This window comes from Rana temporaria, chromosome 7 (genome assembly GCF_905171775.1).
Source record: "Rana temporaria chromosome 7, aRanTem1.1, whole genome shotgun sequence".
In the NCBI taxonomy this organism is placed as follows: domain Eukaryota; kingdom Metazoa; phylum Chordata; class Amphibia; order Anura; family Ranidae; genus Rana; species Rana temporaria.
The window spans coordinates 134565416-134586766 of NC_053495.1; the positions used below are offsets into that span (position 1 = coordinate 134565416).

Below are 21351 nucleotides of genomic sequence, written 5' to 3' on the forward strand. Positions count from 1 at the left end.
CATGCGTCGAATCATTACGATGCATGCGGGGGATCCCTTCGGACGGATGGATCCGGTGAGTCTATACAGACCAGCGGATCCATCCGTTGGGATGGATTCCAGCAGATAGATTTGTTTAGCATGTCAGCGAATATTTGATCTGCTGGAATCCATCCCAGGGGATAAATATCTGCGGAAACAGATCCGCTGGAGTGTACACACCATAGGATCTATCCGCTGAAACCCATTCGCTGGGATTTTTCAGCGGATGGATTCTATTGTGTGTATAGGCTGCCTAACTCCTTAAGGCCCCGTACACACGGCCGAGGAACTCGACGTGCCAAACACGTCGAGTTCCTCGGTGAGTTCAGGGATGAAGCCGCCGAGGAGCTCGGCGGGACGCCTTCTCCCATAGAACAACGAGAAAATAGAGAACATGTTCTCTATTTTCTCGACGAGTTCCTCGGCGGCTCCATCGGGCCAAAAGTGTACAGACGACAGAGTTTCTCGGCAGAATCCGGGTTTGACCGAGTTTCTCTGTGAATTCTGCCGAGAAACTCTGTCGTGTGTACGAGGCCTAAGAAACCCATTTATTTTTTTACTGAAGGACCCAGTTAAGGTCCTTTAGTAAAGCTTGCATTGCTATGCAATGTTTCAGGTACTCCTAACCCATCACATACAGTTTTTTTTAGGTATGATAATTGGAGTAGTAACATAAACAATACTTGTGCTAATAAGACCATAGTATAACAAAATACAAATTAGCAAGAATCTAAATATTACAATTATGATTATTATTTATATAGTGCCAACAATTTACGCAGAGCTTAACAGAGCATACATCAGGGTTTCTCAACCAGTGGCATGCGTACCCCTGGGGGTACGTGCACAAAGGGCAGAGAGTACGCCGCCTGTGCCGCTACCACACATATTGAAAAAGGCAGACGGCCACTGCCTGCTGCCATTTTTTTCCCTTCTCTAGGTTTAGGAAGTCGGGTCGGGGGCACACGGCTGGATGAGGGGTGGCACAGGGGAACACAGGCTGGATGAGGGGGGTCACAGGCTGGATGAGGGGGGCAAACAGGCTGGATGAGGGGGGAACACAGGCTGGATAAGGGGGAACACAGGCTGGATGAGGGGTGACTCAGGGGGAAACAGGCTGGATGAGGGGGGCAGTGGGACACAGGCTGGATGAGGGGTGACACAGGGGGACACAGGCTGGATGAGGGGTGACACAGGGTGACACAGGCTGGATGAGGGGGGTCACAGGCTGGATGAAGGGGGTAAACAGGCTGGATGAGGGGGGAACACAGGCTGGATAAGGGGAAACACAGGCTGGATGAGGGGTGACTCAGGGGGAAACAGGCTGGATGAGGGGAGCAGTGGGACACAGGCTGGATGAGGGGTGACACAGGGGGACACAGGCTGGATGAGGGGTGACACAGGGTGACACAGGCTGGATGAGGGGTGACACAGGGGGACACCGGCTGGATTAGGGGGACACATGGGGACACAGGTTTTGTCTCGCTGATACAGCTTGCTGCTGTATCCTCCTCCAAACCAGCCTGTGTCTTGCCATGTTCTGCTGTCATCCAGATCTCTATAATCCAGCCGATCACTCAACATGTAAGGGGTTAATTCACCTCAATTGTCTTCGGCTGCAGCAGCTCTGCACTCAGCTTCCTTTGCCTCAAACCGGCGCATGCGCAGTCACAGCAAGGAACACCTACTTCCATGGATACCAATCTTACTGCTACACCAGCCGCTGTTGCATTCTGGGAGCTGTGGTACACATTCAAGTGCAGAGTAAACTAAAACTCACGGACACCAAAGTCTTGGATGCAGGGCAGTTCCCCCAGGAGGCCGTGGCCTGCAAGGACCTGCTGATCTGAGCTGCCAGGTAAGAGACCCTGACACCCCCAGCTGACCCCCACATTCCATCTCCCCCATTTCCCTGTTCCAGTGATCAGGCTGCATTGATGGGCACTGGTGATGCTGTATTTATTGGCACTGATGAGGCTGCATTGATGGGCACTGATGAGGCTGCATTGATGGGCACTGGTGAGGCTGCATTGATGGTCACTGGTGAGGCTGCATTGATGGGCACTGGTGAGGCTGCATTGATCGACACTGGTCAGGCTGCATTGAAGGACACTGGTGAAGCTGCATTGATGAACACTGGTGAGGCTGCGTTGTTGGGGGGGGGGGGGGGATAGCCCTGAGTGTCTTTTGTGCAGCAGCAGGGGACCAATCTGATCCCGATTGCCGAGCATTGTAATTCCTGCGTTTCTGGAGCCTGCAGCACCTATGATGGACGTCCCACTGGTGTGGGTTAGGTAGGTCAGTGTGGATCTTGGTCAGTGTAATGGTCAGGTAGGTTAGTGTATGTCAGGTAGGTCAGTGTGGGTCAGGTAGGTCAGTGTGGGTCTGGCTCAGTGTAATGGTCAGTGTATGTCAGGTAGGTCAATGTGGGTCGGGTAGGTCAGTGTGGGTCTGGGTAGTGTAATGGTCAGTGTACTGTATGTCAGGTAAGTCAGTGTTTGTCAGGTGGGTCAGTGTAATGGTCAGTGTGGATCTGGGTCAGTGTAATGGTCAGGTAGGTCAGTGTGGGTTTGGTAGGTCAGTGTGGGTCTGGATCGGTGTATGTCAGGTAGGTCAGTGTGAGTTAGGTAGGTCAGTGTGGGTTAGGTAGGTCAGTGTAATGGTCAGTGTGGGTCGGGTAGGTCAGTGTGGGTCTGGTTAGTGTAATGGTCAGTGTACTGTATGTCAGGTAAGTCAGTGTTTGTCAGGTGGGTCAGTGTTATGATCAGTGTGGATCTGGGTCAGTGTAATGGTCTGGTAGGTCGGTGTATGTCAGGTAGGTCAGTGTGGGTCTGGGTAGTGTAATGGTCAGTGTATGTCAGGTAGGTTAGTGTAATGGTCAGTGTGGGTCAGGTAGGTCAGTGTGGGTCAGGTAGGTCAGTGTGCATCAGGTAGGTCAGTGTGCTTCAGGTAGGTCAGTGTAATGGTCAGTGTGCATCAGGTAGGTCAGTGTGGGTCAGGAAGGTCAGTGTGGGTCTGGGTCAGTGTATGTTGAGTAGGTCAGTGTGAGTCAGGTAGGTCAGTGTAATGGTCAGTGTGCATCAGGTAGGTCAGTGTGGGTCAGGTAGGTCAGTGTGGGTCTGGGTCAGTGTATGTTGAGTAGGTCAGTGTGAGTCAGGTAGGTCAGTGTGTGTCAGGTAGGTCAGTGTAATGGTCAGGTAGGTCCGCGTGGGTCAGGTAGGTCAGTTTAATGGTCAGGTAGGTCAGTGTAATGTCAGGTAGGTCACTGTGGGTCAGATAGGTCAGTGTAATGGTCAGGTAGGTCCGCGTGGGTCAGGTAGGTCAGTTTAATGGTCAGGTAGGTCAGTGTAATGTCAGGTAGGTCACTGTGGGTCAGATAGGTCAGTGTAATGGTCAGGTGGGTCAGGTAGGTCAGTTTTTAGTGGTCATCATTGATGGGCACTGGTAAGCCAGGCAGCAACCAACAGTCCCCCCGTGTCGGGCTTGGACTTCCGGCTGAAGCCCGGGTCTATTTTCCACCTAGCAACACCCCTGGGCACAGGCAAGGCTGCATTGATGGGCACAGGTGAAGCTGCATTTGATGGGCACAGGTGAAGCTGCATTTGATGGGCACAGGTGAAGCTGCATTTGATGATGATTTTGCACACAAACAAAAATCATCACAAACACATACTGAGGTTACACATGACACCCAAACAATAGAAATTACTTTCTCAAGACACGGATACTTAGGAATGTTTTTTAGAGCTGCAGGGGTACTTAAAAGGGGGTTGTAAAGACAAAAATATTTTCCTCTTAAATTAAAGCCTGACAGTAGCTGATAAAGTAAAAAATAGGATTTTTATAACAGCTTACCTGTAAAATCCTTTTCTTTTGAAGTACATCACGGGACACAGAGAAGCATAGTAATTACTATGTGGGTTATAGAGAGTACCTTCAGGTGTGGACACTGGCACGCCCTTAAGGCAAGAAGTTCCCTCCCCTATATAACCCCTCCCATACCGGGTGTGCCTCAGTTTTGTAGCAAGCAATAAGTGTCCCAAATACCCCAAAAGAGGGGTGGGTGCTCTGTGTCCCGTGATGTACTTCAAAAGAAAAGGATTTTACAGGTAAGCTGTTATAAAAATCCTATTTTCTTTATCGTACATCACGGGACACAGAGAAGCATAGTAATTACTATGTGGGACGTCCTAAAGCAATGCTATGAGGGGAGGGAGACCCCAAGAAATAAGCCGGGCGCCATCAGACATGAGGAATCAAACTGCAGCCTGCAGCACACTGCGCCCAAAGGCGCTCTCCTCATTCTTTCTTATGTCCAATTGATAAAACTTAGTGAAAGTATGGACAGACGACCATGTCGCGGCCTTGCAGACTTGAGCCATGGAGGCTTGATGATGCACTGCCCAGGAAGTACCCACCGCTCTAGTGGAATGTGCTTTAACCACTTACCCCCCGGACCATATTGCTGCCCAAAGACCAGAGTACTTTTTGCGATTCGGGACTGCGTCGCTTTAACAGACAATTGCGCGGTCGTGCGACGTGGCTCCCAAACAAAATTGGCGTCCTTTTTTTCCCACAAATAGAGCTTTCTTTTGGTGGTATTTGATCACCTCTGCGTTTTTTATTTTTTGCGCTATAAACAAAAATAGAATGACAATTTTGAAAAAAATGAATATTTTTTACTTTTTGCTGTAATAAATATCCCCCAAAAATATATAGAAAAACATTTTTTTTCCTCAGTTTAGGCCGATACGTATTCTTCTACATATTTTTCGTAAAAAAAAATCGCAATAAGCGTTTATTGATTGGTTTGCGCAAAAGTTATAGCGTTTACAAAATAGGGGGTATTTTTATGGCATTTTTATTAATATTTTTTTTACTAGTAATGGCGGCGATCAGCGATTTTTTTTTCGGTATTGCGACATTATGGCGGACACTTCGGACATTTTTGACACATTTTTGGGACCATTGGCATTTTTATAGCGATCAGTGCTATAAAAATGCATTAGATTACTATAAAAATGCCACTGGCAGTGAAGGGGTTAACACTAGGGGGCGGGGAAGGGGTTAAGTATGCCTGGGTGTGTTCTTACTGTGGGGGGGGGGGTGGCCTCACTAGGGGAAACACTGATTTTCTGTTCATACATTGTATGAACAGAAAATCAGCATTTCCCCTGCTGACAGGAACGAGAGCTGTGTGTTTACACACACAGCTCCCGTTCCCCGCTCTGTACCGAGCGATCGCGTGTGCCCGGCGGCGATCGCGCCCGCCGGGCACACGCACGGGAGTGGCGGCTAATAGGCAGGACGTCCATTTACGTGGTCTCGCCTAGGAGAGCCACCTTGTGGACGTATTTCGGCGGTGCAGCGACGGCAAGTGGTTAACCTTAAACGGGGGAACCTTTCCCCTCAAGCCATAGGCTTGAGTAATGACCTGCCGAATCCATTTGGAGATAGTGGACTTCGACGCTGCCTGCCCACATCTGGGACCTTCTGGCAGAATAAACAATGTATCAGTTTTCCGGACCTGAGCAGTAGCCTTATGCCCCGTACACACCATCACTTTATGTGATGAAAAAAAATGACGTTTTTAAAAACGTCACTTTAATTGACTGTGTGTGGGGGAAAACGTCGTTTTATGTCTTGTAAAAAACGACCAAAAAAAATTGAAGCATGCTTCAATTTTATGTGTCGTTTTTCAAAAGTGCACTTTTTACTTCACAGAAATTGACCGTGTGTAGCAAAAAACGTCGTTTTGTAAGACGTTTTTTCATCCACGCATGCCCAGAAGCTACTTCAATGGTAAAACGTGGTGGAACGTAACCTCACTTTGCAAGATCATTGTGAGAAAAACGATGGTGTGTAGGCAACTTCATCTTTGAAAATTGAAGTTTCAAAAACGTCATTTTTTACTTCACAGAAAGTGTCGTTTTTTTTCATCACATAAAGTGATGGTGTGTATGCGGCATTAAGATAGATCTTAACTGCTCTTAATACGTCTAGCGTATGTAAAGACTTCTCCCTTGCAGAACTAGGCTCTGAGAAAAAAAGACGGGAGAACAAGATCCTGATTCAAATGAAATCTTGAAACAACTTTAGGTAGGAAAGCCGGGTGGGGCCGTAGGACCACTCTATCCTTATGGAATATAAGGTACGGTTCCTTACAAGACAAGGCCGCCAACTCCGAAACCCTCCTGGCGGAGGTTATGGCTACCAAAAATATCACCTTCCTGGTCAGAAGGACCAAAGGAATATGAGCCAAGGGCTCAAATGGTTGTTTCTGTAAGACAGAAAGGACCAGATTCAGATCCCATGGACACAAGGGAATCTTGACTGGTGGACTAAGCCGGATCACACCTTGCAAAAAGGTTTTGATCAGGGAATGTGTAGCTAGTGGCCTTTGGAAAAAAATCGATAAGGCCGAGATCTGGCCCTTAATGGTGCTTAGGGCCAACTTCATGTCCGCCCCTAACTGCAGAAACTCCAGAATTCTGCCAATGAGATACCTCCGGGGATGCCAACCCCTGGTCTCGCACCAGGCCACATAAGATTTCCAAACTCGGTAATAGATAAGTCTGGATGCCGGTTTTCTGGCATTAATCTTTTCTTTAAGAAATGGGACTCAATAGCCAGACCGTCAAATTGAGAGACGGTAAGGAAGGATGGAATATTGGCCCCTGGGACAATAGGTCTGGCCGAAGCGGCAGGGACCACGGTTGCCCCACGGACATCCTTACAATGTCCGCGAACCAGGCCCTTCTGGGCCACGCTGGAGCCACCAGAATCACTGGTCTTCCTTCCGACTTTACCCTGCGAAGAAGACGGGGTAATAATTGCAGCGGAGGAAACGCATACATTAGGGAGAACTGATCCCATGGGAACACCAGTGCATCCGTGCCGTAAGCAAGTGGATCCCTTGTCCGGGACAGAAAGTTGCCCACCCTTGCATTGAACCTCGATGCAAAGAGATCGACATCTGGTGTTCCCCACCTCTGACAAATGCTCTGGAAGATGTCGGGGTGAAGAGTCCATTCCCCTGGAAGCACCTGTTGGCGGCTTAGGTAGTCTGCTCGCCAATTGTCTATTCCCGGAATGAACACTGCAGATATGCATGGGACATATTTCTCTGCCCAGGTCAGGATTCGATTCACCTCTCTTTGGGCTGCACGACTTCTTGTGCCCCCCTGGTGATTTATGTATGCCACGGCAGTGACATTGTCTGATTGAATCCTGACCGGAAGACCCTTCAACCTGTCTGACCAAGCTGACAGGGCTAGATAGACTGCTCGAATTTCCAGCAGATTTATGGGTAGAGACCTCTCGGAGGCTGACCACTTCCCCTGGAGAGACAACCCTCCCAGGACTGCACCCCAGCCTAGCAGACTGGCGTCCGTGGTCACAACCTGCCATGTCACGGGAACAAAGGACTTCCCCTTTAGCAGGCTCCGGGGAACCAGCCACCAACAAAGGCTCTGACGGACTGACCGGGAGAGAGACATAGGGAGATCCAAGGCTTGAACCTTTTTGTTCCAAGCGGACAGAATGGCATGTTGAAGCTCCCTTGAGTGGAACTGCGCAAATGGGACGGCCTCGAACGAGGCTACCATCTTTCCCAGTAACCTCATACAGAGGCGAATGGGAGGCTGACGCTTTGCTTTGACTAGTTGAACTAGTTCTCTTAAAGCCTCGAACTTCCTTTGGGGCAGGAAGACCCTTTTTAGCTTTGTGTCTATGAGTAGACCCAAATATTCGAGCCTTTGCACAGGCATTAAGGCTGACTTGTCCAGGTTGAGAACCCAACCCATGGATTCCAGAAATTTTACGGTTCTGTGTACCGCTGAGTTTAGATCGGCCACTGACCGGTCTACTACCAATAGGTCGTCTAGATAGGCTACTATGGATATGCCTTGAGACCTTAGATAGGCTAACAGTGGAGCCAATACTTTCGTGAAAACACGAGGAGCGGTGGCCAGACCAAAAGGTAAGGCCACGAATTGGAAGTGGCGCTGATTTACCGCGAAGCGAAGCAGCTTCTGATGGTCGAGAAAGATAGGAACGTGCAAGTATGCGTCCTTTATATCGATGGACGCTAGTAGTTCCCCTCCTTGCAGGGAGGCCACCACTGACCTGATCGATTCCATCCGGAATGATTGGACCCTTAGGAACTTGTTTAAGGCCTTGAGGTCCAGGATGGGTCTTACATCCCCGTTTGGTTTGGGGACGGTGAAGAGATTGGAATAAAACCCCAAACCTTGTTCTTCCACTGGCAGCTCTCTGATTACCCCTTGGGATAACAGATGATCTAAGGCCAATGCTAAGGACCTTCTTTTGCCGAGGTCCTTTGGGACGTTCGAGGTTAAGAAGCGCGGTGGAGGAAATTCGCTCAACTCCAGCTTGTAGCCCCCGGAGACCGTAGAGAGGACCCACCTGTCTTGGATCCTGTCTAGCCAAGCCTCCGCAAACAGCTGAAGTCTTCCCCCCGCCCGGCTGAGTGGGGGAGAACCTTCATAATGCTGACTTAGTTGCTGGCTTGGCCTGTGGCTTACGGTTCCAAGGTTTTTTGGAAGCCTGAGGCTGGCCCTGTGGCTTCCCACCTGCATTGAATCGTCCAGGAGGCCGTCGGAACTGCCTGGTACCGGAAGTACTAGGGATAGGAGAGGAGGATCGCTTAAAGGAGGGGGGACCCCTAAACCTTTTCTTTACTGGCAACAGTGTACTTTTGCCACTGGAAATTTTCTGAATGTAAGCATCCAGATCTTCCCCAAACAAACGCTCTCCATGAAAGGGAAACCCCGCCAGTAATTTTTTACACGGGGCTTCAGCAGACCAGTTCTTCAGCCAGAGTAACCTGCGCATATGAACTAGCGAGAGAGTGAGACATGAGGACTGCTGAATGGAGTCCTTAATAGCATCTATGGCAAAACATAATGCTCTGGGAAACTCAGCCAAATTCTGGGCCTGTTGTGCCGGCAATTCCTTTAAGACCCCTTTAAACTGGTCCTTCAAGGCCTGGCAAATCCCAATAGCCACAATTGCAGGCTGGGTTATTCCTCTCGCCGAAGCAAAAGAGGTTTTTAATAAAGTCTCTAATCTCTTGTCTGTCGGATCTTTGAATACCAGAACATTGTCTACTGGACAGGTCAAAGATTTGTTTACGCAGGACACAGCTGCGTCAACCTTGGGGATGCCCCATCTTTTAGTGAATTGTTCCTCCATGGGGTATAAAACCGAAAACTTCTTAGGAGGAAGAAAATATCTATCTGGATGTTCCCAATCCTTGTAGATAAGCCCTTCCAGCAGGGGGTGAACCGGGAAGGAATAATTAGCTTGAGGAGCTTTTAAGGAGCCTAAAGATGAGACTGCACTTGAAGCTGGTTCTGAAAGTGGCAACTTGAAGGCCGAACGGACCATCTCAGTGAGGGACTGGACCAACAATTTTTCGGATTGCGACGCCGAAAAGGGTTCTCCCAAAGTGGAATCCTCAGAGTCCACTACTTCCAGCTGACCTTCTGCCAGATCTCCAGAGGGTAAATCAACCTCTTCTGAGGATGCATGCCCCAAATCGAGGGACTCCTCAGAGGGAGAGGGGGACCTTGTGCGTTTTTCCCTTGAGAGAGAGGATGCAATCAAGGTCGCTAATCTCTGCTCCAGACCCCCCATAGCTGAGGCCAGAGCCTCCTGTGTCACAAAAACTGGAGCAAGTGGGACAAGGGCAGAACAGGCATCTGACAGCCCTGATGGTTCACCCTGGGCCTCCTTCAATTTTTCAGGAGAGGAAGCAGCCGCAGGAGCATGCCCGAGATCCTCTGAGCCAGATGGCGATCCCTTTGCTTTTTTGCTTCTAGTCCCTGAGCCTTTAGCCATGATAAAGCTGAGGTTCTCACAATAGTTGCAACTACTTGCGAACCTATAGACCAGCACTGACGCTGCTATTTGATGGTTGGCAAGGTGCAGAGCCCACTATGCGCCTTAAGCAAATGTCACTGTCCACCACCAGTACTAAATACTGAAAGTATGTGCACAAGATCTCTGTGTCCACCGTCAGCCAGAACCAGTTAGGTGGACTGGAGCATATAAGGACTAGGTGTATCACCTGACCTGCTCTGTCCTGTAATCTCAAGTCTCATAGAGAACAGCTGAGATAGACCCCCTGCGCGCATGCGCACGCGCGTGCCGCTGTTAGGCGTGCACCACGAGGCTACGCGCGCACACGTAGCCGCACGCGCGCACATGTCGTCACACGCATCTCACGGAGCACGCCGCGCACATTCGTGCGCATCGGAGCAGCGTACAAAAATTTCATTTGTGCGCGTGCGCCTAAGACACATCAATGTCGCGCGCGCATGACGCTACGCGCCATGCATGAGGTTGGAACCCACAGCTCCATGTGAGAACCAGGTAAGCCAAATGAAGCCAAACATTTTGGACAACTTTTCTCTGCTTTTAACCTGCACAGGAGGGGCTAACTACCTGACTAGAGATACCCCTCCTCCCCACAACACACAGGACCATATAGGAGAAGCACAGACAGTTAGCTTTAGGCAAACATAATGGCTCAAATAAAGGAAGGTTACTCCTAGGACCAAGTCCTGAAGCACCTTCACTTACCTGATCCAACGCTGCAGGACTCTGCATAACAGACAGTCCAATCTTCACCCATCACGGAGAGCAGCGTCTATAGACCTTCAGGGACCGGGGTCCATGGACAGGAACACCACACCCCTGGACCCATATCGCACCCTGTCAGTAAACTTTTGGTATTAGGAAATTGACCAAAGTACTGAATAACCAGGATCCAGCTCTCAAAGAGAAGCATTACAGGCCAAACCCCGTTCTTCTTAACCGGGGCCCGGGTACCGTCCACTTTGGCTCAGAAGCACTTTGGACGGATCCGGATTTCATGGAGGCTTTTTACATCCAATATGGATCCCTCCAGTGGAGCTCCTTGGAGCACATGTTCACTCGTGACCAACACCTTAGACACTGGCAAAAAACTGAGGCACACCCGGTATGGGAGGGGTTATATAGGGGAGGGAACTTCTTGCCTTAAGGGCGTGCCAGTGTCCACACCTGAAGGTACTCTCTATAACCCACATAGTAATTACTATGCTTCTCTGTGTCCCGTGATGTACGATAAAGAAAGTAATGTTTTGCATTATAACTAGTTTGATACCTGTTGAAATCGAGCCGTTTTATTCACCTCCGTCACTCCTGAATCGTTATTCTCACTGACTTCCTGGTTTGCGGTGCGCATTCATTCTTGCTACATTACGGCCTAATGGGAACTACAGTTCCCGTTAGGCTTAGCCTCCATGCCTGTGAGGGATAAGAGAGCATCTTCATGCAGGGCTGTAGTCATAGGGAGGGGGTGAGCACATTCTGCTTTCCACCATGCAAAACGGCTCAGATGCTGGTGGAAAGCAAGAAGAGGAGAGACAGGAAATGGCATTTTCAAACCTGGATTACTGTATTTTGGAGGTCAAAAGGAAAAACAAAATAAGTGATATTTAAATGCTCTTGCTTACAGCAATCAATTGATCTAATAAAAAACGAACCTTTAGTGTTCCTTTAACCATAAAAGGTTGAGAAACTCTGGTGTGCATCAATTAAATATATGCGTTCATTATGTTGTTGTAATCTGCTACGCACCTCAATTAATAGATGAAAACAGCAGCTAAAAATAATACTTTCATAAAAACCCTCTAAAACACCCAACACAAGGAGCACTATGGCAATATCCAGGATTCTGTCATCTGGAACTAATAAGTGTCATCGCTTTTCCTGTGAACATTATAAATGTTCCCTAAAGTCAAATATATGCAATAAACCATAATGAGGTTACTTAAAACTTTTTCCTTTTTAACTTAGATACATTTAAATATATTGTACGAATCCTACATATTAGAATTGAACATACACAGGAAATAATTGTGCTTTCACAGAAAAACAGCTGCTGTGTCCTTATGTCTTATACATTTTAGTGATATCAAGAAATATTGCAAATATATGTAGTACATACTAAATTGAATAATCCATATGTTTGGCGCAGATTGTGATTCAGATCTGTTGACAAAGGGCAAAGCAAGTCTCTTCTTAGAACTGACTTATTTAAAAAAAAAAAACTCCTGAGAACAAAACCACAATTATATATCTTAAACTGGTCATTTGATTTAAAGGTCTTTTTTCTTAATACAGTGGGGGGGGGGGGGGGGGATGCAGGCAATGACATACTAAAAATTCAGCTGCATTTTTTCCTTAATTTTTTTCTTTTATTTTTTATAACAAAAATACTTGTTGTAATGTACATATATTTCAGTTATTTTATAAAATATCTTTAGCCTACTTAGATACACAATAAAAACATGTGTTTGCTTGTTTTTTGCTGTAAAAAGAAAAACTTTACAGTACTGCCCTTAAAATCTGTTTGTACAGTATGTCCATGTTGTAAAATAGAATCATGTGTGATATATGATGCTTTCCATACATGAAGTACAATACCTTTCTAGTGAAAAGATTGATACTATTTAATATTTTACATTACATTTAAAAAAAAAAAAAAAAAACATATTTAGAATATTTCTGCGATACATGCACATTTCGTCATGTTTGTCTTCAACCACAGAATAATACTCATTGGGCCAGATTCACAGAAGAGACACGACGGCGTATCTCCTGACTAACTATGCGGCTGATTCATAGAATCAGTTACACATAGATAGCCCTAAGATCCGACAGGTGTAATTGACTTACACCGTCGGATCTTAGGATGCAATTCTAGGCCGGCCGCTAGGTGGCGATTCCATTGCGGTCGGCGTAGAATATGCAAATAGCTTAAAACTAGCCTAAAAAATGAAATGGCAACACCATTTTGAACTTGATACAGCTTTTTTCAAGCATGGTTATACACTGTGCTTGAAAAAGAACTGTATAAAGCTCAAGATGTCGCTGCTATTTATGGGATAATGGAGTTTTCGAAGCTGTTTGTCCAACACTGTATAAATGAAAGAGCTATTATTTAGATCTTGTTGTCTTCTGAGTCTGTACCTTCCTGTGACAACTTCTCCCTTATTTTATTGACTTGCTGTCACATACAGTCAAAGGGACAAGAAGCCAGATGACATCTCCCTAATAGAGTCATGTAATAGAGTCAATAAAGACCTAAGAACAGTATTTACTATGCCTATGTCTATGCAATACTAAAAGAAAAAAAAAACTAGTGGAGTTGGGCTTTACAGTATATATAATCTCTAATAATTACTGTAACTTCTCTTATGTACCATAAGGAGAAAGAATAGGAGAAGTGCCTCTAAATGCAGACTGTAAACATGTTTAATATAAGTTAAAAATGCAAGTGGGAACTCACAAGCAAGAGTAAAGGTAACGTTTATCAATGTGAAGTCATCTGGGACATTCAGTAAGATTGCCAGCCAGTGGCGGAACTACCGCCATAGCGACCCACGCAGGCGCTATGGGGCCCGCAGCCGAGTGGGGCCCGCCGATGGGGAGGCAGATCGGTGCGCTGTGACAGTTACAGAACCGATGCTGTGTTTCTCTCCCTCCTGTCGGCAATATTTCTGTCACAGCGCACCGATCTGCCTCCCTGTTCTAACCACATGTGATCCTCTATGTCCTATAGGTGCCTGGTCTCCCCCCAGCGCTGCCTGTTTTCCTCTCCCTAAAAGCTGGGAGATTCGTCAGGACACTGTGAGAGCGGGGGAGAGCTTGCCTGTCTTAATGCACAGGCACTTCTGTGAACTGCCCAGGGGTCCTAGGTGCATGGGGGGCCTTTGAAGTTTCCTCCCAGCAGGTTCGGGCAGCAGTGGTAACAGGTCTCCTCACGTTGGCTCTCTTCTGCTACAGTGTACAGGTCAGTTCTGTTATCTGGCTGTGTCTGCAATGCTCTCCCTCCCTGGCATCTTCCTCCCCTCCTCAAACACTATCTGGCCGTCCTGCTCCCTGACATTCTCACACAGATCCATTCATCTTTGCCTGTCACACTGCTCCTCTCAGATGCTTGTTATCTCTCCCCCTCCCCTCCCTGACTTTTCCCTGCAGACACTTTACCTTTACACATGTGTGTGTGTGTCCCCCCCAGGATCTACAAACATTACAAATGTCTGGAACCCCCCCCCCACCTTGCACACCCCCAACACTGTTTCTTTACTAGGCAATGGAGATCACTCCCTCTCCCCTTCCTGCCAGACAGCCCATTTACTTTTTATACTATGGCTATTTATTACCAGCTTAGAGTATGCCCCATGCCCATCTCTGATTATCCCTCTCCAGTCTCCTTGACAGCGATCTATCTGCCCCATCTCATACCCACCCCCACTTTTACCCCCCCCTTTTTCTCCCCTACCCCATGGTTCTCATTCCCACCACATTTTTTTTTTAGGGCTTAAGGAAGAACCCCGAGGTGGAGCATCTTACTACTGCTGCTTGTGTGGGTGAGATGTGTACTGTGTACTGCGCCAATCCCTGCTGACCCTCTTCTCCTATTCATCCCATGTGATTGGCGCAGTACATATCCCACCCGCACAAGCAGCAGTAGTAAGATGCTCCACCTCGGGATCCTTCTTTAACCCCTGCAAAGCACCAGAAGAGAGCCAGAAACTCTGATGGGGAAGGAAGAGGGAAATTGTCTTTCCTGTTGTATATTTAGCCCAGTTCCCCTGTAAGTTTATAAGTTTTTTTTGTGCTTGTGTATGTTAAAAATGATTTTTGTGGTGTATTGTTAGCAAAAATATTTGTTTTGATATTTTTTTAGGGGGGCCCTGTCACATAGGCTGTACGGGGCCCCGTGATTTCTAACAGCAGCCCTGGGCGCTGCGGCAACACAGGGGTGAAAAAATCCTCTCTACTGTCACTTGTCAATACAGAAGCGCTGCTGTATTTACAAGTGACAGCGCTCTCCTCCCGACAGCCGTTTAGAACCCTCTCTGCTCTACAAAACACATTGTCTATCTATCTCTATGTGAAAGCAGAGAGGGGAGGGGGGAAGGGGTGGGGGGGTGTACACAGACAGGAGCTGCTCCACTAGGGTGACCACATTTCCAAACTACCATTCAGGGACACCCCCCCTCCCAAAAATCAGGTGGGATTTATGATTTCTCCAATCACAAGAAGGGGGCGGGGACTGTGCTCCTCCAGGCATTCCCGGCCAGGGCAAGTACCGTCAGTGAGTAAAGCGGTGATGTGACGGCCTTTTTTGGGGTCATAAGATTGGCCGGGGGGGGGGGGGCTGTGTCAGTTTCATTCCGGGACACTGTATTGTCCTGGAATGAAGGTGCCCGGGACAGACCTGCAAAATGTGGGACTGTCCCGGGCAATCCGGGACACGTGGTCACCCTATGCTCCACGGACATACAGTGAGTTACAGCTTCTCTTCTGCAGCCCATCTCTGATGTTAGTTGGGTGACCGGAATGCTCACTACTGAAAGGGGGAAGAAGGGGGGTTGATGCCAGAGGAATGTGTATTGATGTGTATTGATGGAGGGTGGGCTCCAAACTAATCTGGGGAGAGGAGAGCTCTGTACTTGGGAAGGAGGGTACTTGCATGTGCACAGATCACCCCTAAATCCTGCACACCGTACACAGATCACCCTTAAATTCCCCCATACACAGCTCACCCCTCAATCCTTATACATTTTATATGTAGGTCCACCCGTATGATTTTTCCGTGCACTTTCAGGGTTGGGGGACTTTTAGTTTTTTTTTGGGCGGGGGGGGGGCCTCATTGAAGGACCCGGCCTTGGGGCTGCAAAGGAAGTAAATCCGGGGGGGGGGGGCCCCATACAACATTTTGCTATGGGGCCCTGTGATTTCTAGTTACGCCCCTGTTGCCAGCTGAGGGTCCAGCAGAGTCTGCAGTGAAGCTGTGGAGGAAGCCAAGATGGCACTGGAACGCACATGTGACACGCAGTTTCAGCGCCATCTTGGAAGGACCCAGCTGGCTTCCTCCACAACTTCACGTTGGACCTTCGGCTGACATCATTATTGGATGTCCCAGGTCACTTCACATTGATGAGCCTTACCTTTACTCTTCCTTGTAAGTTGCCATTTGGCATTTTTATCTTATATTAAATGTTTTACAGCCTGCATTTACAGCCACTTCTCTTATGCTTTCTCCTTGTGTGCTATAGAGAGTCCGCTTCTGCTCTTCTGACAAGCTGCCCTAATGCATTCACCTATGAACTTTTGAACGTATGGACTTCCCTACTTTTGTGGACTTTTTAGGTTGATAATTACTTTGCATGTTTTATGTCTTATATGAGATTTATATACCTGTTGGGCCTACTATCCTACCTTCTCACTGTTTCTTATGTGCCATTGACTACTGTACTAATACAAGGGTTTGATGTATCTGTTCGATAAGTGCTGAAAATACTAGTTGATCCTGCCGGGAATCCAGTTAGCTAGTGATGTCTTGTAACGCACTGACAATGCTGCTTTTGCTGTACTGAAATCCCAAAGGAGTCTTATCAGCCCTGCACAGGTTATCTCTGTGAACTACAGAACACTTCCCCTATGTTATGGAGCTCAAGATAGGCGGAGGTGTTCTGTAGACCTAATACACATTTTATGTTTATTATGACAACACTGCTCCTCTATAGATAAAGTACAGTGAGTGTTGTCACCAGTGTTGCCAACCTACCAGATTGAAATTTACTGACACAACACCCAAAATTTACTGGCACAGCCAAGTTTTTACTGGCATTTCCAAACAGTTACAAAATTACATTTTTAAGTACAAATCTCAGTATTTAGGTTACAAAAAGGTACAATATGCAATTAGAAATGTGATTTAAGGTAGATATTAAGGCAAAAAACATATTTCTTATTTTATTTTCAATATAGTAAGTAAGTAGTTTAGGGATGGGACTCAGAAGGGCAAGAAATTAGAATGGGCAGCACACACACATGAAACTGATTCTCACAGTCCTGCTCCTGGCTTACCTTGCTAAAGTCCCTCACACAAGGCTCCGGCTGCTCCACTTGGCTCTTTTGCTCCATAATATCACACCACTCTCTCAGGCACCACCTCCACCAGTCTCGTCCCCTGATGGCACCAACTAAACACTTTGTAGCAGGCACTTGGACATTCTCGGCCGCCTCCGGACCCGAACTATGCATGCACAGATCCAAGCCAAGTGTCAAAACAATATTTTTTACTGGCAACCTTTTCCTCTTACTGGCATTTACTGGAAGGAGAAAGGTGCCCATTTTTTACTGGCTGCCACTTAAAATACTGACGGTTGGCAACACTGATTGTCCCCTGAGGACAAGAAGTGCGTTGCTGGCAGGATCAACAAGTAAATATAAATGGAAAAAGCCTATAAAAAGAAATGCAGCCACCACATCCAGTAGACTGGTAAGCTGCAATATATAAAATTTGTATACGTGGGTTTAGATACACTTAAAAAAAATGCTTTGGATACATGTAAAGCACAAACCGCCAAATGTAACTCCATAAACCGCTTTTCATCTACACACTTTTCAATAAAAAAAGGTCCTAAGAGTTTATGTATAATGCTTTGTTTTAAATAATATTATATGTTATAGATTTTATGTTATTTTTATGTATGTTCTTGTTTTTTCCCCTACAGATTTACAGAAGCAAATGCCAAAGAAGAGATGAACAAAAACCAGCACAATTTCTCTTTGATACACATCAGACAAGAGTCCAAATAAATAAATTTTTAATTATGATACATTAATTATAACAGTAAAAATTTGCATTTTCCCTTCAAAACATAAGCACCAGTCTTGATATAACATAAAGTATAAATCATATAGTGAAATATATAGCAAAATACCATGTGCAAACAGTATTTAGCACAAAACATAAATAAGTTTCTTATTTTTTGTCTTCTGTACAATTTAATTAAAATGAGAGATAGGTCATGCTGTATTAGCTTAAACAAACTTTTTTTTTTCTTAAAGTGAGTGTTAGATAGTCCATAGCAAAACATGTGACCTAAAGTAAGGAACTGTATGTACATGGGTTATTAAAGAGCTTTAAGGATCGGGAATCTTGGAAATTGGACATACTGACTAGTGCACATTTCTAACACACCGTCAATGGTTTTCTGAAAAAAGTAAGGAAAAAAAACAAGTTGTAAATACAAAACAACCTTCAGATGCGGACAAAATTGTTGGTACTGTAAAAATCATTGAATAGACCAGATACTGTAGCTTGTACTTCCCGCTCTTGTCAAATATGTCTCGGCTGAGATGAGTGGACTGTGAAGAGGGAGGAGGTCCAGTGCAGAGAAAAGGCATCTGTTTCAACATCATGTGACTTCTGCAAAGGCGGTGATGTGGTTCTAAAGAAACAAAACCAAACAGTAATCAGAATACATTTCTTGACCAGAGGCTTAAAAAAAATGCCTATTTTAATCCTAATGATGTTTTTGCTACTATGCAATATACGTGCCTTCAACCTCTCGGTGTAAAGGATTTTTCTTTATTCGCTAATCTCTATTTCTAAATAGCAGATGTAGTTTTCTACATTTTTTTACAGTAGCAGTACTCTTGGCAGTTCTTTACTAAGTGATCCTGAAACAATAGATTCGTGGTGGGTGTTAGCCTTTTGAATTTCAGTAAACTGTTCAACAAAGGAGAGAAGTATTGCATTCCATCTGAAAGCTTATCTAAAACCAATACTTTTTTCATTTTACATAGAGGGGAGAATGGTTAAAACCCCTATCAGTTTTTGGGCAGAATTCCCTTTACTTCCAGTTCCTAATGCCGTGTACACACGATCATTTTTCGGCATGTAAAAAACAAAGTTTAAAAAAAATTTAATTTAAAATGATCGTGTGTGGGCTTCACATCAGTTTTTGGGTTCTAAAACATGAAAAAAAAAAAATTCAAACATGCTGCATTTTTTAACCCCTTAATGCCCGCCGCACGACTATATACGTCCGCAAAATGGCACGGACAGGCAGATGGGCGTATATATACGTCCCTGCCTTCTAGCGGGTGGGGGGTCCGATCGAGACCCCCCCCCGCTGCGTGTGGCGGGCGGATTCCCTCGGGGAGCGATCCGGGACGACGGCGCGGCTATTCGTTTATAGCCGCTCCGCCGCGATCGCTCCCCGAGGCTGAAGAACGGGGAGAGCCGTATGTAAACACGGCTTCCCCGTGCTTTACTGTGGCGGCGTATCGATCGAGTGATCCTTTTTATAAGGGAGACTCGATCGATGACGTCAGTCCTACAGCCACACCCCCCTACTGTTGTAAACACACACTAGGTGAACCCTAACTCCTACAGCGCCCCCTGTGGTTAACTCCCAAACTGCAACTGTAATTTTCACAATAAAGAATGCAATTTAAATGCATTTTTTGCTGTGAAAATGACAATGGTCCCAAAAATGTGTCAAAATTGTCCGAAGTGTCCGCCATAATGTCGCAGTCATGAAAAAAATCGCTGATCGCTGCCAATAGTAGTAAAAAAAAAAAATAATAAAAATGCAATAAAACTATCCCCTATTTTGTAAACGATATAAATTTTGCGCAAACCAATCGATAAATGCTTATTGCGATTTTTTTTACCAAAAATAGGTAGAAGAATACGTATCGGCCTAAACTGAGGAAAAAAAATTGTTTATATATGTTTTTGGGGGATATTTATTATAGCAAAAAGTAAAAAATATTGCATTTTTTTCAAAATTGTCGCTCTATTTTTGTTTATAGCGCAAAAAATTAAAAACGCAGAGGTGATGAAATACCACCAAAAGAAAGCTCTATTTGTGGGGAAAAAAGGACGCCAATTTTGTTTGGGAGCCACATCGCACGACCGCGCAATTGTCTGTTAAAGCGACGCAGTGCCGAATCGCAAAACCTGGCCTGGGCATTTAGCTGCAAAATGGTCCGGGGCTTAAGTGGTTAACAACGTTTTAAACGATGATGTTTTTCGGAGTGTGTGGGCTAAAACGACGTTAAAAACCCGTGCATGCTCAGAAGCAAGTTATGAGACGTGAGCGCTTCTTCTGGTAAAACTTACTCCTAAAACTATCGTAATGGAGTAAGCACATTCATCGCGCTGTAACAGACAGAAAAGTGTGAATCGGCTTTTACTAACACGAAATCAGCTAAAGCAGCCCAAAGTGTGGCGTCATCCGAATGGAACTTCCCCTTTATAGTGCCGTCGTACGTGTTGTACGTCACCGTGCTTTGCTAGAGCATTTTTTTTTATGATCATGTGTGGGCAACGTCGTTTTAATGATGAAGTTGGAAAAAACATTGTTTTTTCTAGAGGCTGAAAAACATTGTTTTTTACAAGCCGAAAAATGATCGTGTGTACGCGGCATCAGACACAACATGAAATAAGAGATGAATCCTTTCTCAGACAGTTGTCACTGAACTAAGTGTCCCCATTGGTGGCAACTCAAAATGTTGTATTTATCCTCACTTTCATTACTTGTGGCAACGGTCTTCAAGACCATCCCCGGTGAAGACCCAGACAGCAAAAAATAATTAAAACTCAAACCTGTTTCTATCAAAAATCTTTGCCTTTCATTTTCAATACATTTTTTTCCCTAAGTTTAGTTCAAAAACTGAATGTTTTTTTTATGTGTAATAAAACTGCCATTTTGAAAGCATTCAAAGTAAAATTCAAAGTAAACATGTCTTTAACTGCTTCACAGATTCAAAGCAAACACCTGCAAGTACTTTGTTATTGTACCAGAGCTCCCTCCGCGCCTCAAAGGTGGGATGCTCACTAAGAAAACTCAGATTTTATGCTTCAAAGAGAAAGCTCTCATGCCTCCAGTACTGGATTTACATGGCAGGGGCCTGTTGACATAGAGTTGTTGAGACCCAAAGCAACACAGCTCTGCTAGGATCAACTCTGATATCGAACCAATTCTTGTTTTACTAATCCTAATCCAAAAATATTATGGTAAATACACTGTATGATCAAAAGTATTGGGACACCTGCCTTTCCACTAACATGAACTTTAATGGAAACCCAGTCTTAGCCCATAGGGTTCAAGATTGAGTTGGCCAACCGTTTGAAGCTATAACAGCTTCAACTCCTCTGGGAAGGCTGTCTACAATGTTTAGGAGTGTATCTATGGGAACGTTTGACCATTCTTCCAGAAGCACATTGTGAGACCAGGCACTGATGTTGGACGAGAAGGCCTGGCTCTCAGTTTCTGCTCTAATTCATCCCAAAGGTGTTCTATCGGGCTGTGGTCAGGACTTGCAGGCCATTCAAGTTCCTCCACCCCAAACTCACTCATCCATGTCTTTATGGACCTTGCTTTGTGCAAAAATTATTTGGTGGAGGGGGATTATGGCATGGGGTTGCTTTTCAGGGGTTGG

At 45.8% G+C, this 21351-nt stretch overlaps 2 protein-coding genes across 2 annotated transcripts in view; one reads left to right on the forward strand and one right to left on the reverse strand.

The window, feature by feature from the left end:
- Positions 1-17730, forward strand: part of LOC120945661 — a 182201-nt gene extending 164471 nt beyond the window's left edge. The window contains exon 6 of the mRNA XM_040359984.1: positions 17628-17730. Within this exon, the coding sequence (XP_040215918.1) occupies positions 17628-17712 (85 nt within the window). The 3' untranslated portion in view covers positions 17713-17730. The remainder of the gene's footprint in view (positions 1-17627) is intronic.
- PLPPR5 (phospholipid phosphatase related 5) overlaps positions 17704-21351 on the reverse strand; it is a 348637-nt gene continuing 344989 nt past the window's right edge. Inside the window, exon 6 of the mRNA XM_040359985.1 lies at positions 17704-18347. Coding sequence (XP_040215919.1) covers positions 18315-18347 — 33 coding nt within the window. The 3' untranslated portion in view covers positions 17704-18314. The remainder of the gene's footprint in view (positions 18348-21351) is intronic.